Consider the following 27,143-nt stretch of genomic DNA (forward strand, 5'->3'; position numbering starts at 1 on the left):
GGAGATTCAAGGCTTTCCTACACGTCTGCCTCACTTTAAGATTTTAGTTTGATTCAGTCAATTAAAATTTCTGTAAACAGAGTCTTCAAACTGTCCAGGTGCCAAAATCCAGAGGACAGAACAGAGGAGTTGATGAAAATATTGATACGTTCATCCAGGTCTCTCTGAAGTTATCACCATGAGCTTTTAGTAACTACGCTTTTCAAGTAGTGGATGATTTACAGACCTTTTTGCCCTTGGTTTTGCCTCTCAGGCTCACATACTGTGAAGGCTACTGCTCCATCCTCTGGTGGAGGTTATACCTGCAGCCTGAGAGGAGGCCCTACAGGCACGACTCAGGGCTGTAAAACTACTGCGGCTGTATTCTGCAGTTTCTTTTTTTCGGTAAAAACAAATAAGTAATTAAATTTCCCTCCAAATGTATTTGGAAAATCAATATGGATTAGTATATATAAACAAGGCTGCAACACCCCACAGCTGATGGGCCATAATTAACCTTTGTGTTGTATACTGAAGTTCATTTGATGTCACTTCAAAGAAAAACATGAAACCAATTTCAGAGACACTTATAATAAGGAACTGACCAAATATAACAAACAGCATCAGCAGAGTAATGGTGCAGTCAGTGTGGTGTGGCCAAAAGCAGGAAGGGACCGAAAATAGTGTGGGTTGGATTTTTAACATAAATAGTGGGAGTTAGCCTAGTTAGCTAGCTAACATAGCTGCATAACTACAACACCAGTAAAACAGCCAGTTTGAGAAACTGGTCAAACAACCAGCTTTTCTGGAGCTGAGTCTCCTACACTGTCAGACAGTCCTGATCCTGTGCAGTCATCGTAAGACTGACCCAGAGCTAAAAGGAGGCTGAAACTGGAGGCTTAAGGAATGTTAGTCATGCTAATTGTTTGCTAACATTTTACATCTGTTTCAACAGTTTTAATAATTACATTTCTAAATGATTTCTTCCATTAACGTCTCTTTTGATGAACAGATGTAAATAAAGGTTAATAGCGGAAACTGTGGGCCCTGCAGGAGGCCCCTCAAATGTGTTGTTACATGGTGGGACCCACATGGAGACCAGTCAAAGCTCTGTGGGGGAAGACGCGGCCCACACCCTTCTCTTTAGAAAAAAGTCCAAGGTGCATAAATTCTCACTGACTGGGATGTTGCTACTCACTGATGCCACTGGTGGTCAGAGGCTGTACTGCAACAACACTCAACAACATTGTCAGTGATCGTCAGTGCTTTTTATGCAGCTGTTTGAAACCAGTCAGAGATCACAAATGAAAAGCTGAGGGCCCAGAGTGGCTCCACTGGTGTACATGCCTTGCTTAAAGGCAGGTTGGCAGTCTACCTCATCCTCATTTCATCTATCTCACCCACAAATTTGGTTTTGAGAAACTCACCCTTTTGTTTTATCTTCTCCCACAATCATCCACGTATTTATTCATGATAAATCTGCTTTTAGAAAACAGGAAATGTCCAATATAGTCACACATTTTCATTTAAAACCTTAGGTTTCTGTTAGGTGTGGAAATGTGATCAAAATAAAGTTAGACCTGAAAAAAAAATGCTTTGTGACTAATGTTTTGGTTGAACCTTTAAAAAAAACATCTTCTTTCTACATGGATTTTTATTCCAATTTTCCAAGATGTGAACAAGGTGAGGAGCTGCAGCAGGGGGGGTTAAAAAACAGTGAGCCCAACCTTGCAGATGTCATGTGAAGGGCCTGTGTCCTAATGTCCTGCTTACATACTGGATGTCCTTCCGCTGGTCTGCTGAGCTGACAAAGGTGACCGCCTTCCCTCAGGTGGAGGTGGCTGCCGACCGCCTGTAGGGGCTGCACCTCAGCCATCTCAGGTGGCCTGGAAACCCCCCATCTGCCCCTGCAACACACACTGAGGGCAACAGTTTTATTTTTGGAGTGACCACGGGCACTGTGGCTCGCTCCCTAAGGCTCTAGTTCACTCCAGGATGAGACGGCCCTGTGGCACTCTGAGCCGGGATTAACAAGCAGAGAGCAGTTTGTCCCGACAGCCGCTCGCCGAAGGTAAACCAGTCAAACTCAGTGTCTGTTGATTGACAAGCTGGTGGTACTGCAGCGTGTTGCTGACCCGTCAGCCAGGTGCTAACCTGCAAACGGTGCATAGGATTTGATAGTGGCACGTGCACGATCTGAAATCTTAAAGGCATGATGCATATCAGACATTATATCCATGAGAGGAAGCGCTTGCAGTGCAGCTTTTACCGTGTTGTATGTTTCTGCACAGTTTTGTGCCATGGTACATAAATGTAAGCATGAGTCAGCAATTAACAAAACCTTCACACCAGCACATTGATTATGCTTTCGTTCCTTTTTGGCCTTTTTATTCACTTTCTGTTGTAAACTGTAAATAAATGAATTGTCTCTGTTCCTCCTTTCTTACACTGAAGTCGTTTGCTTTGCAGCCCGTCCAGCAAAAAACAAGCAACACCTGCTTCTATTCCAGGTAAGTGTTGCTCCGATTCATAATGTAACAACCGGATGATTAATGAAGAGCTCGCCCTCCATTTTGTTTAATTGAGTTCCTTAAAGGAAGATAGATCGAGGTCATGGCACAGTTTTGTCACATAGCTAATCTTACACTTTCCTCTTTTGAGCTGCTCCAGTGGAAGCCTCCCAGATATCCAACCCCAGAGCCTTAAAAGGGGGACCTCTCATGTGTCAGCTGGTCTTCTTGTCACTGTGACTGTAGGAGTCACTTTGACGACAGGGATTCATGTTAAACATTTGCTCAAAACCAGACAAACATCTCAGGGTGTTTAAATTTCAGGACGGGGGCCACACTGCACAGGATATGTTTCTATCCTGGAGTTTCTACATTTTAAACATTCAAGTCAGAAATTGTCAGAAAACCTCACGAATATCCTGCCTGACTCAGATCAAACTGGCACAAACATGACATAAATAAAAATTTAAGAGAATCATCGCTCAGAAACACGAGGCTAAGCTCACAGTCGGAGCAGCTCTGAGAGGATTTGGGCCTGGGATTGATTTCCAGCAGACTGAGGCTGTTTGTGTGAGTGCAGGACGGCAGGCAGCAGGTGCTCGGTGTCAGGATGTTTGCTCTTATTTCTCTCAGTCTAAAATTAGAGCTTGGCCCTTTTCTAGTGTCACCCAAAGATACTCCAATATTCAGAGAGAAAGGGAACAATTCAGCTCGTTCCCACCCGAGACAACCAAGTATATAATATAGTAAATAAAACCAACACACTATCATAAAATGTTGGTCATATTTGAATATTAATTATCTTCTGAGACGTTGTTTAAGTTTTCTTAAAAACATGCATCAAAATTCAGCTCCCTCTGTGGCTCTGACACATGTCTGTCTAATATAATCCTGGACGCACAGGAATGTATGTTGCATTTATTGTCAGTTAATTATGCCTCTGACCTTTGACCTCCTTCTTACTGTTTGCTTGTTATGTCAGTGACCAAGGAATTTGGACCCCATTTACTGCTGCTCACGTTTTAAGTTTCTTTGATTATGAACATTAGCAGAACGCTAACAGCCCCCTCCCTGCATGAACCCGGTCACCCTCCTGTATGTGTCAATCTTCTTCCTTTGGGTTTACTTTTATTTTGTGCAGAGGTCATTTTTAAATCTGACGGTCTCCTTGAGTGACTATTTTCATAAGTAGTTTGTCATCATTTCAAAGCAGCCTTGCCATGAGCAACAGCTTCACATGCCTTTCTATTTCCAATAGTGACGCTTCTTGTAGCCATGCAGCATCTTCAGGATCCAATTAAGAGTTTTGAAACCTGCTAATGAGCTCGTTGTCATGAGAGCTCATAGTTCTCTAAAGCCAGCTGCAGACTTTTCTCAGAGCCATTAGCACGGGTTAAATCGGTACAGTTGGTAAGCAGCTGAACAAACTAAACAGGGACCACAGAAGACGACGAGCTCGCCCAGAGAGTAAATCACAACGGAAGCAAAGACACAAACTTTCTAAGAGCTAAACATTGAGGAATCACACACCAGGAATCATTTTCAGTTGATTTTATTTCATTATTCAAAGATATACTACTGCTGAAGTACCTTGAGATATTATTCACAGGGTAGAATGAATACCAATCCAGTTTAAACAGAGAAAAGACTCACTTTTTGCTTCACTATCTTTTGTAAAATGAGAACAGATTTTCAAAGGAAATTTGCTGTTACAACAGGATTTAAGAGCATTTCCAATGTAAAGCTTGAAATACAGGGAATGGTGAAGTGATAGTGGCTAGAGTTTGTGCAGGATCAAAGATTTTTTTCTTTCATAATCCAAAATGATTCCAAGTCCAACATGTGTTTCACAAATCCTCATACAACTGTCCAGCTGTAAAGGAAGAAAAATAAACTTATCAGCATGTATACTAGTCATACAAACACAATTACTGAGCTTAATCACTTACATATTATATCTATAATTATATAATTATTTTGTTGGATCTTGGCCCAGATTTTCTCTTTTTTGGGGAAACTCTGGCTCATTATAAGGTTTAGATGCTTTTGTGAGTTTTATGTGAGGGACAATTTGATTGTTTTTTATTTGCTTTGCTGTTATTATATAAGTAGATTTTTGGTCGAAGGTAAATAGACTGAGAGGTCTCATTTGTCTTGCAGGAGTGTGAAATGCTGATGGAAGTCAGCTACAGTAACGGGCTGGAGCCTGACCTTTCCCAGCAGTATCCTCCGCCCTTGCTGCCAAAACCAGGCAAAGACAACGCAAGGCTTCAGAAACTCAAGAAGAAGAGAGCCAAGAAAAAAGGCAGTCTCTCTCAGACGCCTGTCCCCTTTCGCTCCTGTTTGTCGCCTGTCAATGAAGCGAGCACAGACCTCGAGCACAGTGACCAGTCCAGCCCACCAAGGACACCAGATTCAGCATATGTTGCAGACTCCTCAGTGTCCAGTTTCCCCTTTGGCTCCCTTCATGATCACTCTGCATCTGCATTCCCTCATCCTCAGAACAGCCCCTGTGGCCAAACTGTCAGCTTCCCCCCTAAGTCCTACAGAGCTCAGACTTCTGAAGAGCAGGTTGCTCCACTGTATGAGTGCTCCTCTTTTTTATTCGATGAAGCGGCTCCCTTCACAATGCCACCTTTGTCACCACCCCGATCACCACCTGAGCAGGTCCCAGCACCGCCACCTCCTTCTGCTTTCAATTTAAACCTGACACCAAATTCCCATGGGTCAGTCACAACAGTCCCTCCCGTTGCTCCTGTACTGCAGTCTAGCCCTAAAATATCAACTCACAGCTTGACCCTATCCCCAGCCGCCCCCAACTGTGGTCCAGGCTCAGCACCTTCTCAAGTTGCAGACCTACCTCCCGTTCCAGTGCTGCTATCACTTTCAAACACCCAGACACAACCTTTTATTCTCAGCCAGAGGGAGACAAACGCCATTTCAAAGGACAGCCCCCAGAGCCAGATGTCATCTTGGACTGCAAGACCTACCAGTAATGGCAACTTTGTCCCGAGCCAGATGTCCCCTGAGATAACTGCCTCAAAAATATCACTTGTTGAAGCAGTGAAAGAATCAAAATCTGACGCCCCACAAACCAGGATTTATACATCAAAGGCAACATTTTATGAGATTTCTAAACCCCCTTCAATCCAGGACCTCACAGTAATAAACCCAGCATACCAGGGAGCATCACTGTCTGAAGTACACAGGAACAAAACAGCTGTGTCAGTGGAGAAAACTGATCAGACACTGTCTGTGTCCAGGACTCAGAGAGGAAGACCTAAGACCCCCTCTTGCACACCGACTCAAATGTCCACACCTATTTTTGAAATATCCAAACCTAACCCACTTTTATTTGCTGCAAGTCCTGCTTTCAACTGCTCTCAAGATTTACAGGCTCCCGCTATTATCAACGAGACTCCACGACACAAATCAGCAATTCAAACTGGTATAAGTAAACCTCCTGCTGCCACAGAAGAACTGAATCGAACTGATGTTAATCACATAACTTCCACCAAACAAAACAGCAATTACAAAGAGATAGAGATTCAACATACTCGAAGGAGTACGATAAATTTAAGCCTTGCCAATACTGAGCTGTACCACAGAGAGAATTTAGCATCAAGTATCAGTGCACCTGAATCCCCTGTGGTCAAACCAACACTGATAGAAAAAACTCCAACACTAAAAACACAGCAAATTGCAGAAAGTGAAGCTTCATCTTTGCCAAAGGTTCCATCATTTCTCTCTGTGCCAAAGACTTCAAATCTCAACCCTACACCAATGATTTCAATGCAAGCACCGACAAGTCCAAGCCCCCTGTCATCCCCTAATCGTCCTCCTGTGTTTGAGGCACGCAAGTCCTTGACGTCGCTGTTGGAGACTCAAATGTCATTGGCATCCTCGAAGCCCAAATCACGATCAACGTATTATGGGCTTACTCCGGCTGAGTATGTTGCCTATGGTGGGATTAGGACTATTGTATCACATCACAGTCCTGTACCCTACAGGGTTAACGAAGCCTCTTTGAACACAGCGCTGTCAGACGTAACTGTAAATGGATCACACATCTCCAATGCAACAAAACAACTCAATGGACATCAAGATCTTCCCTCTTCGGTGGGGGTTTTTGCTGCTCACAGTTTACAACCCTTGTCATCTCCAAAGAATTCAGAGCATCCAGTTGAATGGATGGTCACGCGTGGTAAAGATGTGTTTGAGGAAAGTCGGTCTGAAGCTCACAGTATTGGAATACAATCACTTAAAACATCTAGCATGGACACAAAAAAACCTGAGTTTCCTCTTGGCTTGGCACAGAAAACAATGCAACAATCCACAAGTGACGTTTCCACACCAAAAGCCTCATACTCTGAGGCTCCAATACCAATACCTAAAGCAGGTGAGGTACACACACAAAGTGCGGCACTATTTTCTATAGAGGCAGCACTGAATACAACTCCATGCCTGACTGATAGCAGTGGTCTGTTGAGTTCTTCCTCCACCTTAGTGAAAGTTGAATCAAATGCAGAAACACAGCATAGTGCAAAAGGGATAGATGCCATAGAGAATAATGACAATCTTGAGAAAACACCTGCAAAAGGAGAATCCAAGGTCACAGATACCAAACAACAGTCAGGACTAATAGAAATAGTGCCGGTCCAATCTTACCAAACAGCTGGTGGAGTCAGTCCATCAACAGCCAATGGAATCAGTGCTCAACTCACTGCCAAGCCTGACTGTAAAATACTGGCTACCAATATGGTTTCAGAAACACCACTGCCCAGCAAAGTAGCTACTGAAACGGCCTTCCTGTCTAAACAAAGGGAGGAGGTTAAGCAGCAAATCAAAGCAACAAGTGAGGTTATTCCTCCCAATAAGACAAGCATAGGGAACATTTTGCCTTCTGTGGCTGCTAATATAGAACGTATCCTTGACAAAGCAAGTACAGAGCCCCAATTCTCAAACCTGTTTTCAAATGAACCAGTTGCCACAGGATCCATGTTGCCACATGAGCCAGTCACAGCCTCTGTATGTTCTGCACAGTCCAGTATCTGCACAGTATCTGCAGCTGAGCAAAGCACCAAATTCATTAAGCAGCTCAGTGCAGAAACTCAAATTTACAGTCATAGTCAAACAGCAGAAAATAAAATGCAGCTTCCCCGACCAGGTCTCGGTTTGAAATCGTCTCAAGCACCAACTGTGCTAAGCCCATCTGCTGTAAATACAACACTACTGGGTAAACCTACCAGCGAGGCAAAACTCCCAGGCCTATTTAATGGTGCAAACAAATCACCCAATGTTTCAGACGTTAAATTCCCTTTAGAGACAGAACTATTAAATGTGTCAACAAAAGAGCCCCAAAAGCCAAACAAAATTAATGAGAATGTACTCGTAAACACACAGAGTAACATAGGGTTGAGTGGCCAAGATAGAACTGTCCAAGGAGCAAACGTCTACACAAACTCAAGCAGAACTACAGTAGCGATTACACAGGCCTCTGAAACCACTCTTAATATCCCTGCTAAAGATGCACTACCATCTAGTCAAGTAAATATAGAAGCCAAACCTCCAACTCATATTAATAGTAACACTGTTAAAGTCAGCAGCGCAACAGTAGACACAGAATGGTATCTACAACTCACCAGTGGAAGAGCAGGTGTAATGACCGGGAAAATGCAAACAGAGCATTCTACCACTATACCTATTAGAACAGAAAACATTCAAACAAAACCAGCTCCTAATCTTTCAAAAGGAAATGTAGAACAGCCCACACCTAGCAGTGAAACCAAACTGTCCAACAAATCATGTGCAGGATTTGTAACTGTCAGCAAGTTTTCCACAGACAAGGTCTCACCTGGACAACCAGGAGGTGTAGAGGCTGGTCAACATAGCACACCTGCTACAGAAATGGCACAGTCATACAAATCCTGTCTGGGCAGCAATGTTCCTTCTACTGAAACTAGAGTCACCAACAAGCTTCATACAGAAGCTATTCTGCCAATGATGACAGATCCAGCTGTGAGTAGTAAACCAACATTTAATAGTGTGCAGGTCAGTAAATCAACTGTGCCATTGAGCCCAACCATGAGGCATGTCCCACCAAAAAGCCCTCAGCTGAGATCAGAGAAGCCTGCAAAATCTGTCTCTGGACCTGTTGCCCAAACAGGAGTCTACACAAACTCAAAAGCAGACAGTAAACAGTTTGCCAGCCTTCTTGCTGAGCAAAGATCATCTGAGACATCTGTGCCTCAAATTACTACTAAAACTGCTGTAAAAGAACAATCCCCTTACATCCAGCCAATTATTGACAATAAATCTTTAGCAAGTCCCACTACAAAAACTAAACACTCTATAATGGCCAGTACTGAGGCAACAACTTCCCTTTCCACCGGTTATATCACAGCTGACAAATCTAATATCAGTGGAGAACAGCAAACTATTATAACACCAGGTCATATCATGCTATCAGAAGACAATGTTCAAGCCTCTGCAAATTTAGTAAGCTCTCAGACTGGAATGAAACAGTTTTGGCAACCTGTCATTGAAGCAAAGAAATCTATAGAAACTCATGCTCATGCTGTACACACTCAAGCCCTCTCACACCCTGCTTTAAGTAACTACTCTGCTACAAACATTCAGCCCCTTAGGGAAGTGAACAGAGATTTTAAATCCCCACTTAGCCCTCCTACCGTATGTAAACCTTGGACTGCAACAAGAGCTTCCCCTCTACCCGAGAAAAGAGTATATAGTACACCTATACAGACCTATACTCCAACCTTACCCCAGTGCTCTCAAACTCCTGTCTTTTTAAACCACACAACAGAAACGACACCCCAGATAAACCCTCCCACTGCACCTCTTCAAAATAATACACCGACTAGCACGATTCAGCCTTCTGCTAAGTCGTTTAACAAGAACATCTCAAAACCAGAAATAAAATCACCCCCAACTAAGGACACTTCACTCCCTGAGGTAAAAGTACATTCCCAAAAGCAACAACTAAAAGCAAACATAGAATCAAACTCCAGTAAAGAAGGAAAACTCTTCCCACTGATAACTGAAGCTAGTGCTCCCATCCATTCTACTGATAAAACCAGTGAACCTACTTTTAAATCAAAACCTCCCACTAAGCAGGTAGAGTCAAGACCCTCCTCTGCCACTGTAGAAACGAAATCATCAGTTGTAAAAAACGATTCTTCTAAGTCTTCCCCCAATCTGGTCCAGATTAGGTCTGGACCAGATTTAGAGCTACCAGTACTGAACATTTCCCCTGCAAAGCCAGCAACAGATACTGTCATGAACCCGTCCATAGTTAAAGCCGCTATGATTGACTCTGCCACTCCTGCCTCTCTGCCTCAGGCCTCAGTCTCAGTCAAAGCTCCATCCCCAAACAGAGGAACGTCACCGCCATCTCAGCAAAAAGCTGGACTCAAAGACAAGGATGTTCTGAAGACCAAAACTACGCCTGCACCGACAGAAACCCTGGCAGCCGAACCCTCCACGAAGTCAGCGACATCAACTGCATCTTCAACTGCTGAAAAGAAGGTTGTTACAACAGAGACAACCCCTTCATCCGCTGAGCTGAAGGCAGCCCAGAAGCCGAAAGGCCTTAAGGGTAAGCTCAGCGGATGGACACGGCTCAAGAAACACATGGTTGTCGATCCGGAGGAACCTAAGTTTCCAGAGCCAGAGGCCAAATGTGAGGTTGATGCCAGTGGCAGCAACGAGAAAACAGATCAAGATGGTGGTGATAAGTTGTCAGCAGACCAATGTGAAAACAAGGATGTGGTTAGGAACAAAGAAGGTCCCAGGGCGTTAAAGATGTGGGATGCCCTCCTCTTTCAGATGTTCTCCACCAAAGAGCGAATAATGCAACAAATCAACACGACCAAGAAAGATTCAGACAAGAAAAAGGCCTCTAAAGACAATCAGGCAGAAGTTCCCTCTTTTGTCAACCGCCTGCCGATTTTACTCTATAGCCCCCGATTTGATGCCAGGAAGCTTAAAGAGGCAGTGGAGAAGCCACTCACTAAAATATCAGCTGTGTTTGAAAGGGGGCTGATAAAACGCAAATCTCAGGAGGACGAACGCAAAGACTTCAACAGAACAGCCAGAGGATTCAATTCATTGAAAACCACAGATATGTAACTTGAACTGATACAAAAGTATACTTGGGTTTGATAAATTATTTCTCTGTTGGGTAACTCATGATGAGATAGAAAGATGCAGTGGTCTCAGCGCGGTGAGGGAGCCTCATAGAAAAGGTCATTTGTGCATTTCTGCAATAGAATAGCTGAAGTTAATTTTATAAAATGGGGTTGCAGTGAGGAGGCAGATTATTCTTGAGGGGAAAATAGATTAGAATTGTTATTGTTTACTGCTTAATTAAAATCTACTTGATCCATTGGTCTTTAAATTTAAACTTGGAAAGCAAAGAAATTTCACAAAAAAATTCATCCCTATGTAAAATAAATCCATGCACCATATTTGATATTCTCATCAGTTGTGGTTATTGAGTATATATAAGTGTAAAAATACCTGTGTTAGCTTTCAGAGCTCAGAGTTGTTACTACAGCTGTAATACAGGGGTGGCATCTTTGCACTTTTAATTAAATCAAATAAGGATGAAAAGACCCTAACCCTAAGGCAATGAAAGCAAGGAACACTCAGCATCTCTACTCTGTTAGTCTTCTTTTTTCATTTGATGGTGTCCTAAATAGGCTGTAGTGTTGAATGCATGAACTGTAGATACTTTGATAGATAAAAGATTGTTTTATTTTGTCATGCTCCACCTTTTTCTATTTTTCTAAACAAAGTGAGGCTTTTAGTGAACACCGCTGGTAGGCAGTTTTTAATCTCTGTAATAAATAGGGCTTTTACATTCCTGGAACAACAGGGCAGATGGAAAACAGATGAGTGAAGGGTAAAGGTCTAGTCAGAACAGATTCAGGTTTCTGCAAGTCAGGGATGGGTGGAGGTGTGATGGGAAATGTCCGGGCTTTCGATCAGGGCAGGAAACTACAACCACGCAGGCTGGTACAATTTGGGTCTGGGCAACATGGTTTCTCAAGCTGAGAAACCTTTTTTTTTTCCCTGACATCGTCAACAAGTTATTAATCTGAGGTGTGAGGATGTTTTCCCAAATTCCGTAAACATGGGGATTAATTGTTTTCATCCAACAATGATGATATGATAAAATTTCCAGCCCGTGTAACAGATAAACGTAGGGACCAGCTTTGTTCTGTTGGTGGTTAGTATTCTCCTGCTTTGTGATGCATTGTCCAGGCCATGAACAGTATCACTGAGTTAGGAGTGTGATTAAGACGTAGAAGTGAAAACCAGTGAATGACGATGATTATGGTGAAGAGGCTTGCTGTAGGAGAACAGACTGAAGGAAATCAAGTGACAGTTGGAGAAAGAGGGCAGATATTATATGTGGTATGATATTTTACGGCTTTGGAGGACTTTGCTGCTGCTGCTGCTGCTGTAGCAGTTGTAAGTATGTTGTAGAAGTTATTTTGATCCATTTTGTCTCTATATTGGATTTTAAAAATTGTTGTTTTCCACAATCTGACCATCATGATGTGGAATTTTGTTTAGGTGAGGGGGACTTTACCCCTATAAGCTAACCACGGCCCTATTTATTACACTGATGCTTAAACTATGTTTTGTTTACTGTGTGATTCTCAAAAATGCATAAAGCTGAATGTGAAATTCTTTTCTTGTATTTCTCATTTTTTATCGCCATTCTTTTGCTGGAACTGAAAATAGCCTAAAAGCAATTTCCAACAGACATAGTAACAACCAGTCAACAAATCCCCTGAAAAGACCAAAACCAAATCTGTCACCCAACACTTTATGACTTACCTGCCCTGTCTGTGGCTGTCAGTTCAATCCCTTTAAGCTCCCACTGAAGATGTAACTCTTTGAAATTGGCTCAGAAGTATATCGTTTCATTTTTTAAAAAATAATAATTTCCTGAAAGAGCTGGGTACTGTAGTTTTTACCCAAAGTTACTCAGACAGGACTAAATAATGAATTTGTTGGGGACTATTTTCAGTGGCGGATTAATTCACATTTGGTTCTCTAGTGAGTATTTGTAGCAGCAGGACGGTGTGTGTATGTGGGACTGAGTAAAAATAAACTACAGTGTGTGTGTTCCTGGTGATGAAGGAACATGTCACCCAGAGTAATAGTGTGGCTCACTGATGTGCTTTTAATAGTTTATGGAAACAAAGAAGCTCTATGGCTCAGAGGAATAAGATATACCAGGCTTTGACACACACACACACACAACTTGTTAGTATGAGACATTAATTGTTGGTTTTGGTCTTTTGATGGGAATTGTCATCCTCAAATTGAGACTTTAAGCAGCATCATTATTATTAATTCTTTGCGTTAAGCTGAGGTACATTCAATTATTCAGTAGTTTTCCTATGGGATTAAGGTTGAGGGACTTTCAGGGACTCTCACCTGACTGACAGTTCACGTCTTTACTGCAGCCGTTGTCAACAGAAACCTTCTCATACTTGCCGTGACCGGTCACCACAAATTTATACCTTTTACCAGCGGAGCTCTCCTGAAATTCAGTGGATAAAACAGTGTTATATCACTGTAACTTCAGTGTTTCTTCATTCATTTGATGTTTCATAAACATTCATGTGAACAATTCAAACCAGCACTTTTGAGTGTTTCCTCCAAAATCTGTCTTTCCCCATATTTTCCAATGTTTATTATGTTATGAGAAGCTAGAGGAGTTTTGCTTTATTGTGTTTGTGTAACTGAGTTATCAATTACATTTCATTCATCAGCTCTCATGGCATGAAATTCTGAACAGAAGAAAGATTTTAGCCTGACTGAAGATTGAAGGGATGGGAAATGTAAAAATGAGAAATACCTTAAACTACTGTGCTTGTGGCTCCTCAAAATGAAGCTATGTCTGCTCGTGACCCCACATCACAGGTTATGGCCTTAATGCTGACATGAGTTGCGAGTAGTTTAACTAAAGAGACATGTTTCCTTCTTAAGGATTTTTACGGGCCTGAACATTTTATAGGACAGATTTCCTATAAAAAAAATTCCTGGAAATACAGAGATTTACAAAACTGTCCCCCCGATTGAATGAACTGCCACTGCCACCACAAGGGGGCAGACTTTTACTAACTGTTTATCAGAACTGCGTTAGACAGAAAGGCAACAAAGCACATTTCAAACAAACAGGCTGCTTCAGGGGTTCTTTAGGATAAGGAGGTAAATTCTGGCTTACTGCTGGTTTGAAGGGTGAGCTGCACCTGCTCCCATCTTCACTTCCTCTCACCCACTGATTGATGAGCTCAGCCACACCGACTTTTAAACCGTCTGCATCCTGAGACGGAAGTAAAGAAATTATTACTGTGAATAAACAAATACCGTACGTGGAATAAAGAAAATAAAATCTTGATTCATTCAAGCAAAACTTTGCAAGCAGTAAGAATAATATACCAAACACATTCTTTTGTTTTGGTTTCTAAAATGGTCAGTTGAGACCAGATGTGGCAGCAGAGACATACGGTCACATGTGTCCCCACAGCAACAAGCAAAGACACAAGTGACACAATCCATAGCAGCGGGTGGTGGTAGTGAGTCACTTCATAGTTTTCAAGCCGCCATAAAACATTAAAGGAACATAAAACAAACAATCACGTCAGGGGAAATAGAAGAGCCACTATCAACCAGAGCGATGGGCGTTATAAGACCAAGAGGGGCAGAGGGTCAACAGGGCAAATAAGAAAGAGAAGAATCTAATGCTTCAGCGTCCTGTAATTTCCGCTGCTGCTCAGCAAACTCAACAAAGTCTTGCTTTAAACTTCTAAACACCTCCGCAATGTAAATGAGAAAAAGGAGGAGTAGTTGCTCCTCAGGCCTGAGAGATTATATGTGAATGATAAAGTTAACTTCATCAGTAAACCTGTTAACCTTAGAGGATGGGACTGAGATGGCGTTTTGGTTCCAGGCTTCTCCGGCCTCAAACAGGTTCTTCTTGGAGGCGACAGGTTCAGTGGGACTCGTCAAGTCTGTCAGAGCCGGACCGCCTGCTTTGCCTTCCATTGAGGAGACCTGTGAAAAATAAAGTATGATTCAGTGAGTTAGGAGGAACGACTGTGACAGTCTGAGGCACAGAGTCTGAGGTTCAGCAGTAAATCCTGGTCCTTCACGCTGATAATTTAGCCTGAATCTGGAAACTGGTCTATGTCTGAAATCACATCCTTTTCAAGTAACAACGCCAAAACACAAGTCTCCTCTCAGATCATGGCTAATTTATTAGGCCAGAGGTGGGGTGAGAGAACAAACACGCACGTAGGAGCTTCATATGATCTTAAAGAGTAAATCTACACCTGCAGTTTGTGGAAGAACAGTCAGCGTGAAAAAAAAAAAAAAAACATCGCAAAATACCTGCTGATTGCTTAAGTTAATAAAAGGAAAATGTCCATTAAAGAAGAGGGTAACTCAGTGGGGTTTTACCTCGAGCGCATGTGTGTACTGCTCCAGTTTCTTGTGAATCTTGGAAACAGCAACAGGCGGCAGCGTCTTCTTTATGTTGTTGGTGCTGTAGAACAATGGAAAATGTTCAGATCAGTCATGGTGAAAGTGTATTTCCTCATATTTATATAGACTGGAGGGTGGAGAGGCCCTGGATGCAGCCAGAGTCCCAGTGTTTGAGTGGAAGAACAGCAGATTTCTGAGTGTGACTGATGTGCTGCATTATTACACCGCTCAGTCATGCATTTAAATCCATCTCACGACCCACAAACACACACTCACCTTTTCCTCAGAGACTCGGTTCTCTCTACAATCTGAGGGAAGAATGAAGACAATCGCTGGTTAAAACTCACAGGAATTTTCCTTGTAACTCACATTTGGGAAATGACCTTCAGTAACACAAGACTTTTTATTGAAGCAGGCTGCATTTCAGTCTTACATACTGACATAAAAATTATTTGTACCAAATAAAAATTGAATTTTCTTTTTTTTTTTCATGGTGAAAGGCAGAAACATATGTTCCCTCACTGGTTGGTTTTTGAGGGGAGGGTTTTGAAAGCAGCCCTCAAATCTGGAACATGGACTAAATTAAAAGGAGCTGTTTGAGAAATAGACTCTGTGACTGTTTATTTGACTGTTTTTAATGACACAAGGAAAGAACATTAAGACAATAACAGAAGAAGTAGTGACCTTCTCATCCTGTAACCATGGATGAGAAAATGGACCACCCTCCTTCCTAAACAGGACCTCCAGATTGAAAGAGGAATAAAACAATTACAAACATAATTGTTTTGCATCTCTTTGCGTGTCTCTTGGTGATCATTTAGTGTGTCTTTGTTGTTGTTTAGCCTCTCTCTGAGATAATTTAGCAGCTCTATGACTTTCAAACAGAGGCACAAGTCCTGGGGACCAAAAGGTGAAGGAGGACGTGGTAGGCCTGTTTGGGACACATCCATGTCTGCAACCTTTGTAATCTTTAGGCAGCCGCTCACCTTCGACCCTGACCATCATGCATAGCCGCACTCACCGTGCATTGACCGTCTGTTGAGACTCTGCTGTTGACTTCATCCTGTAAAGAGACAGAGTGCTGAATGGCTGATGGCTGCAGGTTCCAGCAGCTCTGACGCGTCAGCTAAATGACTGTAAGTACAATCTGAGGTGATGTGTTTCTCCAAACCTTCAGCTGACGCACACACGGTACTTACCGGGTAAAACTGTATGAGGAGTTTCTGGAGGAACAGCGGGGAGCATGAAACAGACAGATGGCACAGATCAGCAGAACATAATTTCACCCTGAGCATATCACTGCAGGTTAGTGGAAAATACAGGAAAACCCCTTCAGGTTCTCCATCTTTGTTGTGTTCTGATGTACAGTTACAATCATTCAGTCCAAAACTCTTTTTAAAAATCATAATCTAAACTGATCATTACTGAAAAACACACATTACTGCCCAGCAAACTGAAATCTGATGTCAGCGGCTGAATTTTGATGCACATGGAGAAAGCAGCTCCATTAGCAAAGAGGAGAAAACTTTAATCAACTCAGAAAATCTTTTTCCAACTTGATTGTTGAATCCTGCTGTAAAATGGCAGCTTTGATTCATAGGAACTGACAAAAGAACCTGATGTGTTATGGAAAAATCTGAGGATAATGCAGCGATTAGTCACACTGAGGCTGCCGTTACTGATACAGATTTTTGAAAAATTAATCATATATCACCTTTAATTTATATTTGAATTAGAAATATTCCATTGTACAGACCACTTTTGGTTTTATGAGATACCTTGAATGTCGGGCTCATGGGGCCGTAGCAGTTTAACAGCTCCTCGCCTTCGCTGCTGCTGCTGCAGAGAGAAACTGCAGATCTCCTGTTCACCTCGTCGCTCCTCCTGTCTCTGCTCTTCACTGACCTCTGGGACCGCACCAACATATAAATGTCAACATTATGATCAGGGGTCTAATGAAACCTGATCAATACGAGAAACTGGGTTTTGTGGCATCAGTCATCAAGCTCTGGTCCAGAAGTAGAGATCTATTATATCATCTCAAGTCCAGATTCCCCCCAGTATCTGTTCCTGCTCATTTTTACATTATGATTCAGACTTTTAAACCTTGTTCACGCTGCTCACACACACTGTGTTGTTCAGTGGAAAACACTAATGAATAACTGGCAAATTGCTGGTGCTAAAAGTTGGAATTTGTTACAACATCATGCATCTGAGCCAAAGCAGCATTCTTTTCCTTTTATTACTTTCAGATTTCAAGCCAAATTCTTCATATTATGAATTTTCTAATAAACATCCATGTGTTTGATGAAATATTCTATATAACACTCAGAGAAACAGGAACGTTTTTGGAGTTATGTCAGCACAATGCTGCTTAGTAGCAGAGGTGATGAAAAATAAGAGTAAAAGTCTGAGTCCCAGCTTGGGGCCCTTTTTAACACCCCACTAGGTGAAAGTGTTGGACAGAACTCACAACATATGTTTTTGAGATACAGTCATGGGAGTAAAACGTGTGAAGTTCATGCTTGTGACGTGGACATTAAAGGTACCCTGAGGAGTTTTTGACCAGTGGTAGCACTATAAAGCAGTGTTTTTACAAGTGGGTCCCTGTTTTGTTTGTTCATGTTCACAAACACAATGGCTCGTAAATTTTATGGAGATTTCACCACTAAATTTCTTTTTTTTTTTTCTTCACAACTGGTGCACAAATAAAAACTGTATTGTGATTGTGGTATTAGAGGAACGGTCATCACAAACATTACAATCCATTCTGGTGACCACGAATAACCACAGCAAGTTTCAGGACAACCTGGACGGTAGTTTCCAACATATTTTGTTGTGGACTAAAGTTGATGACAAATCTTCAGGTTTCCTTACACACAGGTACCAGTAAGAACAGCAGTAGAGGCAGGAGTAGTAACAGTAACAGTATTATTAGAAAGCAAACCTTGTCTGGCACCTTGTGCTCTTCTTCCTCCTCTTCCTCCTCCTCTTCCCTGTGTCTCTGCTCTGTCCTGAGGTGGAGGTCTTCCCTCTCTTCATGTGTGAAGCTCAGTTCTTCTTCATCAAGATCACCCTCATCTCTGCGGCTCTGTCGGGGTTCTGCTGACCTCCACTCCCTCTGCAAAGAAGGCTGCACCTCCTCTTCCTTCAGCACCTCCTGCTCCACCTCTCCATCCACCCTGCATCCGGCCCCCCCGCTGTGGAGGAGACAACTGAACAGGTCAATAAAGTCAAACTGTTACTGAGCAGAGAATGATTCAGATGCAAACACTGAACCAAGAGAAAAACACCAATCACGAGACGACAGCGATAAAAACATGTCACACCGTGGCCTCATTGTCCCTGCCGCCAGGTAGGACGTCCTGTCGGGTGGTTGGCCTGTGGCGTGCTGCAGTCTGGTGTCCTGCGGCAGAAAGACTGACGAGCTATATGACGTCCTGACGTCCTTTTTGTTGCTTGACGTCTAAAACAAAAGAAACCAGAAGCAGAGCAGGTTAACATGTTTTTCCACAGAGACGATGATCTCGGCCAAACGTTGAGTCCTGAGTTTGGAAAGTCTGTTTTCAGATGCACTTCTACATATTCACTGAATAATCTGCAGCAGAGATTGTGGCTTGACGCTGCCTGAGTCGTTTCAGAGCTCATTAAAAGCACATTTTTTAGTAATGACACTTCTCAATAAAACAGTGATGCTTTTGTTTAACACTCATGCTTAATCATTTATTCTTATGATTATGATTATCATCTGTTAGCGTTGTTGGGTTATGTAGTTTTTATGATGTTAACACAGCAGACTTGTAAAGGGCTCACGCTCTTTAATGAGTTCTTTCCGTGTGTAAAAAAAAATAATAATAATAATAAAAGGTAATAAAAAGGTTGAAGTACTTGCAGATAATTACAGTGGTAATCATCATGATTACTGCCGTTGCTTTCACATTGAATATTTAAACAACATTAGGAGTCTACAGCCATGCTAGTGAGTTAAATGCTAACAATGTTCACAATGCTAAAATGCAGATTTTAACATCTTAGCAGGGTAGAAGCTAACATCATCACCACAGTGACTATTGTATTGTTAACTGTCCCTAAAGGTTTAGTCCAGGAAACTTGCTCTGAAAGAGAGTTTTCAAATAGAAAACGTTGATTCAACATGAAAACCTTGAGACTGGCCAAAGCATCAGACACATCCAGGACAACACAAACTAATTTGTTAGGCTGGTAGTTAGTACTGACAGAATCGATCTGCTAGGCTTCGTACCTTCTCTGCGGGTCTTGTTGAAGCTTCTTGGGGCCGACTGCATCTTTCTGGCTCCCGTCCCTGTTCTTCATCCTCCTGCTGTTTCTCCTCTTCAGGCCCTGGTTTCCACTGTGGTACTGAAGGTGTCCGCACCCTGGCCCTGCAGTCATCCGGCACCTCTTGCTCGTTTCGATTCTCCAGCCTGTGGCTCCAGTCGCTGAAGCCCTCGTCCTCCTCCAGAACCAAGCAGCAACTGGGCTTCAGCTCCTCGTCCAACCTGAGGAACAGATGGAAAAACGGGTACCTTAGAGGACTGACTGATTGTACCTCCTGGCTTGAATTAATGGGACCAAAGCTCAAGTTCTGTGCCCTGATGAATTTTTTGGTTGAAGCACACTAAAAACTAAACATGCAAACTGCTGCACTGTGCTGCTGCATGACACACACCAGAGGAAATGAAGACCACATGTAGTGTAGGTGTAAAAGTGGTTTGACCGCAGCACATAAACAGTTTGATTATAAGAAAATCAAGGTGAGCTAATATTTAAAACCATTTTTAAAACTAGACGGACGGATGTTCTACCTATCTATTTATTTATTTTTCACTAGTGAAAAGTTTACAAGCAGCTGAATTCAAAGACGATGCTTCAGAGTCTAGGGTCAGGTTTATCTGCTGCTTAGTTTATTACACAGGTAACCGAGTTGAGTGAGGCGGCAGGTGGTAGACGGGACCTGCAGTTTCAGGCTCCATGGCAACTGAGATGGTAACCATGGAAACATCAAACAGAGAAGCACTGCTGCCTCTTGTTTCAGGTCAGCTCAGGTCGGCAGATTGAGCCTCATCAGCATCAATAACACAGATAAAAGATTATGTGTTCTCTCAGGGAAGCCCAACAAATTTCAGTGAAGTTTGGTGGGTTATCAGGCCATGAAAGGATTTTTCTGTGTTTTTGCTAAATAACTTCTGAAACGTGAGGCAGAGAAGAAGAAAATCCTGGATTTCTTTTTTGAACATGAATCTTTCAGCCAAGTGCTCCTCACACAACGTTCACCTCTTCAGCAAGTGCTTGAGACCCCAAAAAGTTAGTTTTTTTTTTTTTAATACGCCACACCATTTTCCTATAATACATTACAAAAAAGACATGCTCATGGGAAGAAAGTAAATGTAAGAAAAGCTAAAATACAAAGGATTTCAGTCCTTTCACGGAGCAGGCTGAGGCTGAAGAATCACCCTGTGCAGAGCAGGTAGTTAGATTAATAATGTTTAAATCTCCAGTCAGGACGAGCGTGAAGCTAATGACCGAACCAGTGAACATCTGATGAGTGAAGTGCATTTTACTTCACGGTGCTGTAGGTGAGTCTGCTCAACAGCAAACAGTCTCAGGTGATGAGGACATCCCACCCCCCCCCGAGAGACCCGCTCTGACGTCTCACCTCTGACCAAACAACCAGAAACTGATGGTGCAGCAGCTTCCTCAGCTCATTCACCTGCAGCATCGCTGGACAAGAGCAAGTCTTTTCCCCTGTAATCAGCTACAAGCACCAGTCAGGGGATTATTCACACCATAGCAAAGCAAATGTTCTTCTTCATGGTTTTGCTTTTCAAACAGCTGAAGTGTGAAATTAATGATGTTCAGAGCAAATTGCTCCTTATGTGTGGAGGAAAGCTGATGAAGTTTGGTGCAACGTTAAACTATGAACATGCTGTCACATGGAAAACGACTCCAGTGTGGAATTTAACAAAAAGTCAGAAATCTTTTGCAATGTTTTGCTCAAGTTGCAGAAATAAAAAAACATACAACAAAAATAAATAAATAGGCATATTACATACATTTACATTACATACAGTAAGAAGTAACATATCACCTGGTCCACCTTGACTGAGATTGTAGTGAATCTACATCCACATCAAAAATTCCAGCTTTAGCTCTCTGTTCGTATTCACACAACTGTAAAGCCTGCATCGTACTCACTCTGTGTTGTGTTGTGTGAGGTTGTTGTGATGGGGGGGCTCTGGCCAGGAGGGGCTCCCCTCTCCTCTCTGCTTCTCCCTGGCTCTCCTCCTTCGCTCCCGCTCCACCTCCTCAGCATCCTCCTGGCTCCGCTGGGCCGTCACCCTGCAGACAGAACGGACACCGGCAGGCCGTCAGCGCACACATCCTTTGAAAACAGCCTATAGCAGTCAGTTAACATCTGCAAGTCTCCATCAATCTTAATCGTTCCCTGAAGAGCCTCAGTGTGTGGAGCGTTAGCAGCAGGACCAGGATTCGTAGACAGTGATGGTCTCCTCATCACATTTAATTTTGCTTTAAACAATGTTTGGTCACACAACTTCTCTTACAAAAATGACAAGTTTATCACACTTCCTTGCGATGCTCTCATGTGTTTGATGATATTCGATCACTTAAAAAGTTCTGCTGTTTTTGAGCGCAATGACTTGTGTTTTTTTTCTTTTTTACCTCCCCAGCTGCTCCTCATGCCCCAGGGGGTGAGTAAAAGTATGCGGACTCTCGAACATTACAGCCATATGTGACTGTTTGAACATCTCATTCTGAATCCATGAGCATTAATCTGCTGCTCTAACAGGCTCCACTCCTCTGGTTTCAGGCTTGTCACCAGATTTTAGAAATTGGCTGCAAATATTTACAACATTCAGACACAAGAGCATCAGTGAGCTCCGCCACTGATGCTGGGTGACAAAGCCTGACTCATTCCAGTCCAACCCAAATGTGCTGGGTGGCACTGAGATCTGGTTTCTGTGCAGACCAGGTAACTTCCTCCAAACCAAACTGGGAAAACCATTTTTATTCATGGAGCTGTCTTTGTGCGAGACGGAAACAGGAAAGAGACAAACAACCAACTGCTGCCACAAAAATGGAAGTCGAGAAACGAAATTTAAAGCCATGTTATGTGCTCTGTGAACCACTTCATTGCCCACCTGCACATTATTCACATTTCCTATTTATTTGTCTGGTACAACAGTGAAAGGTCTCTATAGAACAGTTTCTGTATGAGGATTTTCTCAGGTGAGTGGATTTAAAAATCAGAGGGAAAAAATGACCTGGCCTTTCTCTTTCATTGAAAGCTCATTCACTTTCTCGGTCTGATCTGTTTTAGTTTCCAGTGGGCGGGACTTGATAACAATAACCCTTTTTATTGTCCGAGCACATCTGGTGGAGCTCGAGCCAGCTGCTGTGCTGTTTCACTTAATTTTAATCTCTGGAGAGAAACAAAGAGGGAGAGGGAGGAGGCGAAGAGATGGAGGAGGAGCACGACGGAAGATGGAGAGAGACTTAAATCCTGCAGAACTCCAGACCTCCACAAGCACGATGGAGGTCTGGAGAAAATCTTGTCAGAAAACTGGAATAAAAGGAGCTTTGGAAATATTCAGTCAGACGTCTGATTGGCTGTCAGCTTGAAACTGTTCACCTCTGAAAACAGAAATTGTTGTTGGACTTAAGTTGGGTACAAACAAGCTTTCCAAAGTCTTATGTCATTGTTTTTAAGACTTGGATTTTTTTTTCTGCCATGGTGGCATTGTACAAGTTTGAGCAGAAAAGAAACACGAAAACTCAGATAGTTTTTAACAAACTTTCAGGTCAATCTTATTCAGACCAAAAGTGAAAAGTAAAATTATTATCGCCCAAACTGTCTGTAAACATCCATCACACTTTAAAGATCAACTTTTCTTAAATTACGGCACTTGGCAGAGTTTTTCCAACATTTTGGACGCACTCATTTTTCCATTTACCTCTGAATGATTTAGATCATTTGGCTAAGTTGTATATAACGATGTTCGATATTACAGTGGCTGGTCAAACATAGAAAAACATGAATTAATTTTCTATGTACTCACAATAAAAGCTTCTATGTAAAAGCTGTCTTTGTTTGGAGGCTTCACTCTGGAAACTCCAGTCTTCTGCTAAAATCTGCTGGTGTTGTGATGATCACGACACTGCAGCAGCACCGTGGGACAAAAACCAGCCAAAGCCTCAAGCTCGTTGGTTTTCATTAAGATAGAAAACATAAAACATGCAGATAATTCATCTTTGCTCTGGCAAACTGCAGATCAATTAAATGCAAAGGCCTTCACCCAAAAATATGATTAATTTTCCAAACATGTCAACCCCGGGGCTCATCCAACATGTGTCTTGATGAGATCATCACAAAAAAACATCTTCAATGTGCGAGAAACAAATTTAAATTTAAAAGACTAATGAAAATGTCACTGGTTTGAGCTCCTGCTGAGGACACTGGCCGTGGACGGCTGTGAGTCAAACATGCTGCGGTCATTATTATGTGGGAAAGTGACCTACATAAGATCGTGCAGGCTAGAGACGTAGTGGGATCCATGTTGGCAGGAATCAGTCCTCAGTTTGCTGTAAATCCATTTAATGTGTGACAGAGTTGTTTCAGCTTCTCACTCAGGCCTTTTTTTGGGGAGAAATGGGTCAAACGGGGATCAGGTCTGATTGTCTGGACCTCATCACTGCGGTCTGACATGCAGGAAGGGGACGGAGAATGAAATCCTTAAAGGATCACATCAGTGATCAGAGTTCATGTATACTTTGCTGTAAAAGTGAAATAAACCATTTATCCAAAGAGCAACATGAGTTTTTAAGACTGATTCCTCAACTTAAATGAATCAGTTGCTGCCAGTTTTTTTTTTTTTAAAGTACAACACCACATAAATAAATGAGAGAAGTAAGAAAGACACATCAGTGGACCTTTCTATACTCAGCCACAGCCGCCTGATATCCAAAACAGTAATCTTAGATTTATGGTGTAATTTTGTTAAGTTTTCCCCATTTTCCTCTTTCATTACAAGATGAGATCAAGGTTCCCAAACTTCAGTTTTGCTTCCCGTTCCTGTACCAAGCAGATTCCCAGTATGTGCAAAAATACTTAGAATATAATTTTCTTTCCTCCTACTGTACTGACAATAAAGTACCAGTAAATATTTCATGATGCATTAGAGATGGACTGAAATCTAACATCTAGGAGGTGAAGAGATACAAATGTGAAAGTGACACAGAAATCACAGTGAAATTTGCCGCGGTTCTTCCTGCCCAACCCTGACCTGTGCTGACAAACGTCTTCACAGCCAGTTTGTTTTTTGGACTGAATGAAATCCAACATTCATGTCCCACACAGAAGTCACAGGGAGGAGGTGAGGTTAATAGTTGGTGTACAAACTGCCGGACTTTGACTTTTGCGTCTGCGGTTGAGTTTGGGCAACAACTTGTCGTCGTTTTGGTTGAGGTCAGGGAAAGATTCAGAACATTTTTACTGAAAAACAAATGAGATGAAGAAAACGTAGTAAATATCAAACCCACAGCTGGAGTCACTATCTGTCTCCAGACTATCAAGTGTCTCTACAACTGAGTCTGCAGTCTGTTGTGTTCTGTCAAAATACCAGATCTTGCAGCACAGTGTCCACCTGTAGTGACTCCAGCATTATTAAACTGTTTGACGGTTCGGTTCAGAATCTCACAGCTCCTGGTTCAGGTTTAATACAGACAAAAGTTCATGACGCATGTCTGCGCTGCGTTATTCACACAGTTACTGCTGTTACAGTGCATTGTCTCTGCAGAGCAGTCTGGTGCACAAGGTCTCCTCGGGGCCTGCTGGGACATTTAACATGACGCTGCGAAGCACAAATGTGAAGCGAGCAAATTATGGAGGAAATCTGTCTGATACACATCACTTTTTCCACCATTTACACAATGAGGCAATGGAGGCCTGGGGAACGGCATTTTCTTTGTGTGTGTGTGTGTGTGTGTGTGTAGTGGGGGTTGGGGGGGGTTTAGGACTCAGCCAGATGATGTCATGGCCATTAAGAAGGTTGAAGCTCTAAAAGAGGCCATTGAACTCAGAGCTCAGTGTCATTTACAGTGAAGTCACACAGCAATGTTCCACCGATCAGAGAGGAAACAACAACCTCACTGACAACGAGGAGCAGTAGTTGTTAGGAAGAGGCTGCAAACATGAAAAACAAAGCACGAAGCCAGGCTCCTGTGCCTGTTAGAGGAGATCAATCAGAACAGACTGTGTTAAGTGCACGAACAAGGCCAATGGAGCACTGAACAGAGAGAGAAGAAAACTTAATGATGACAGGGAAGGAGAAATGAATAAACTTTAAGTGTTTCTGTAAATATTTGGTAAAAATAAAGAGGAAGACATTATATCACAGCCCATATACTTTATCATCACTGTGTAATTAAAATAAATTAAAATAATAAATTAGGCTCCTCAGTAAACATGAAAGATTAGCTGCTTGATCTATGTTACATTATGACTTGACCTTATCATGTCATAGCTGTGTACCTGAAAAAGGTGCGTTTGTTTTCGTCTCCCAGGTACCCGTCAGAAGCTGCTGCAGAGCTGACAGAGCCATTTCTTGATTTTTTCTTTAGATCTTACAGTGAAGTCAAAGACTTGATTAATTAATTAGGCTCTGTAGCGTGGGTGCAATTGAAGTTTCATAACTTGAACACCAAAGGTTGTTATTTCAACTTGGGGAAATTCTTGATGTTTTCATTTATAGCCATTATTCTCCTATAACAGTACGGAACATCAAAGATAAGGCATTTAAGTGGCATTAATGTTAATTTTGGAAATTTGGAAATTTTGGAAATTTGGAAAGCAAGGTAGCTAATTATATGTTATTATAATGAACTTATTATAATATCATATCACTATACACAGACCCCCTTAAACTACACCTATACTCTTGCCAAATCTGACTGTATTCAAACAAATGATTTCAACTAAACTCGGATTCTTTTCCCAAATTTGGATTTTCATGCTTCAAGATTGTAAAAAGCAGTAAATATGACTGACAACATGACTATTCTGTCACTAAAGTGAAATAAACTTAACGCACATTAAAAGTTTGTTGTGAGCTTGTGTGAAGTTTTATCATAATGTTTTACATAGTTTTAATTATACATTTTATTCTTTATGTTCAAGTGTGTCCTCTGTTCAATCTGGCTGCAGATTTGGGGACAATAAAATTAAAGTTGAACAGAAAAAAAAAACCCAAGCAATTCTGCTTCTGTACTGCAGTTACAGCAGAAAAAGCCAAAAGCAAAAAGACCTTGCTTTGTGGAAATGTCCTGTCAGAGTTATTTTACTATAATACCACATCATTATTATTCTTGATTGTACATTCATGTTATGTAAGTGGTCAAGATCGAGCAAATTTGGACAATTCCATATACCATGGGGTAGTTTAATCTCTAAAAATGCTCCAAATTTAGAAACGTTTAATATGTGATGTGACGCCTGATAAATAAAATGTACAAAGTGCACTAATAAGTGAAAAGTAGTGGAGTAAAAGTTTAGAGGAGCAGAAAATGAAAATATATACAAGTATCAAAGGAGCGCTTAAATACTCGAGTAAATGTACTCAGTTACTTTCCACATCTGGTAAGAAGTGAAGACAAATTAGTCAGTAAATGTAGTTAGTTTCCACCACCTGTTTATTTAGTTGATGACTGACTGAAATCCTTAAATCACATTCTGCTTTATTCCTGATCGATTACCCTCAAACTTTATCAAACTCTGCAGAACACAGTTTTAGCAAACTGTTTTATCCTGCACAAACAAACAAGAAAAAAAAACAAACCCTGTGAAGTGTTAGATGACTTTTTCTCTCACCTGATGAGGTTCTGCAGCAGCTGTCTGCTGGAGCTCCTTCTCCTGATGGACTCTGACATGGTGGACTGGGCTGTTCCTGGGTTCTGGTTCTGATTGTTGTGTACAGCCTCTGGTCCTGGATCTGACCTTGGTTCTGGTCCTGGAGTCTTAGACCTTCCCTACAGCTGCTCTCTCCGTCTTCTCGTTCTGACTCTGCAGCTCATGTCAGCCTCTCTCTCTCCCTCTGT

The 27,143-nt window shown here is 42.0% G+C and overlaps 2 protein-coding genes across 6 annotated transcripts; one reads left to right on the plus strand and one right to left on the minus strand.

Annotated features, from left to right (window-relative positions):
- The first annotated feature begins 1,929 nt into the window (after positions 1-1,929).
- LOC121179918 (mucin-17-like) lies at positions 1,930-12,207 on the plus strand. Of its 3 annotated transcripts, XM_041035081.1 has the most exons (4): positions 1,930-2,050; positions 2,434-2,489; positions 4,650-6,888; positions 9,849-10,154. In XM_041035081.1, the coding sequence occupies exons 3-4, from the start codon at positions 4,659-4,661 to the stop codon at positions 10,025-10,027; spliced, it is 2,409 nt and encodes an 802-aa protein (XP_040891015.1). In that variant the 5' UTR covers positions 1,930-2,050; positions 2,434-2,489; positions 4,650-4,658; the 3' UTR covers positions 10,028-10,154. The 3 variants fall into 3 exon arrangements, with proteins under 3 accessions (XP_040891015.1, XP_040890999.1, XP_040891007.1); XM_041035065.1 differs by having other exon boundaries at positions 4,650-12,207; XM_041035073.1 differs by having other exon boundaries at positions 1,932-2,050; positions 2,449-2,489; positions 4,650-12,207.
- Positions 4,041-27,128, minus strand: LOC121179938 (lymphocyte-specific protein 1-like). 3 transcript variants are annotated; one of them, XM_041035112.1, is made up of 14 exons: positions 26,917-27,128; positions 21,228-21,371; positions 19,276-19,531; positions 18,344-18,480; positions 17,962-18,214; positions 16,793-16,921; positions 16,214-16,237; positions 16,036-16,077; positions 15,291-15,322; positions 14,991-15,075; positions 14,445-14,585; positions 13,756-13,854; positions 12,963-13,068; positions 4,041-4,362 (listed from the first exon to the last, which is right to left on the minus strand). In XM_041035112.1, the coding sequence occupies exons 1-14, from the start codon at positions 26,973-26,975 to the stop codon at positions 4,337-4,339; spliced, it is 1,533 nt and encodes a 510-aa protein (XP_040891046.1). In that variant the 5' UTR covers positions 26,976-27,128; the 3' UTR covers positions 4,041-4,336. The 3 variants fall into 3 exon arrangements, with proteins under 3 accessions (XP_040891046.1, XP_040891038.1, XP_040891029.1); XM_041035104.1 differs by having other exon boundaries at positions 17,974-18,229; XM_041035095.1 differs by having other exon boundaries at positions 17,962-18,229.
- Between the last annotated feature and the right edge of the window lie 15 nt (positions 27,129-27,143).

This window comes from Toxotes jaculatrix, chromosome 1 (assembly GCF_017976425.1).
Source record: "Toxotes jaculatrix isolate fToxJac2 chromosome 1, fToxJac2.pri, whole genome shotgun sequence".
NCBI classification, from domain to species: domain Eukaryota; kingdom Metazoa; phylum Chordata; class Actinopteri; family Toxotidae; genus Toxotes; species Toxotes jaculatrix.

Bases quoted from the DNA above. Each gene is read 5' to 3' on its own strand.
- LOC121179918 (XM_041035065.1), top strand. From the start codon at position 4,659: ATGCTGATGGAAGTCAGCTACAGTAACGGGCTGGAGCCTGACCTTTCC.
- LOC121179938 (XM_041035095.1), bottom strand. From the start codon at position 26,975: ATGTCAGAGTCCATCAGGAGAAGGAGCTCCAGCAGACAGCTGCTGCAG. The intron at 21,372-26,916 runs GTGAGAGAAAAA...TTCTGTCTGCAG, and splicing joins CTGCTGCAGAACCTCATCAG to GGTGACGGCCCAGCGGAGCC. The intron at 16,078-16,213 runs GTAAGTACCGTG...GTCTCTTTACAG, and splicing joins TCCTCATACAGTTTTACCCG to GATGAAGTCAACAGCAGAGT.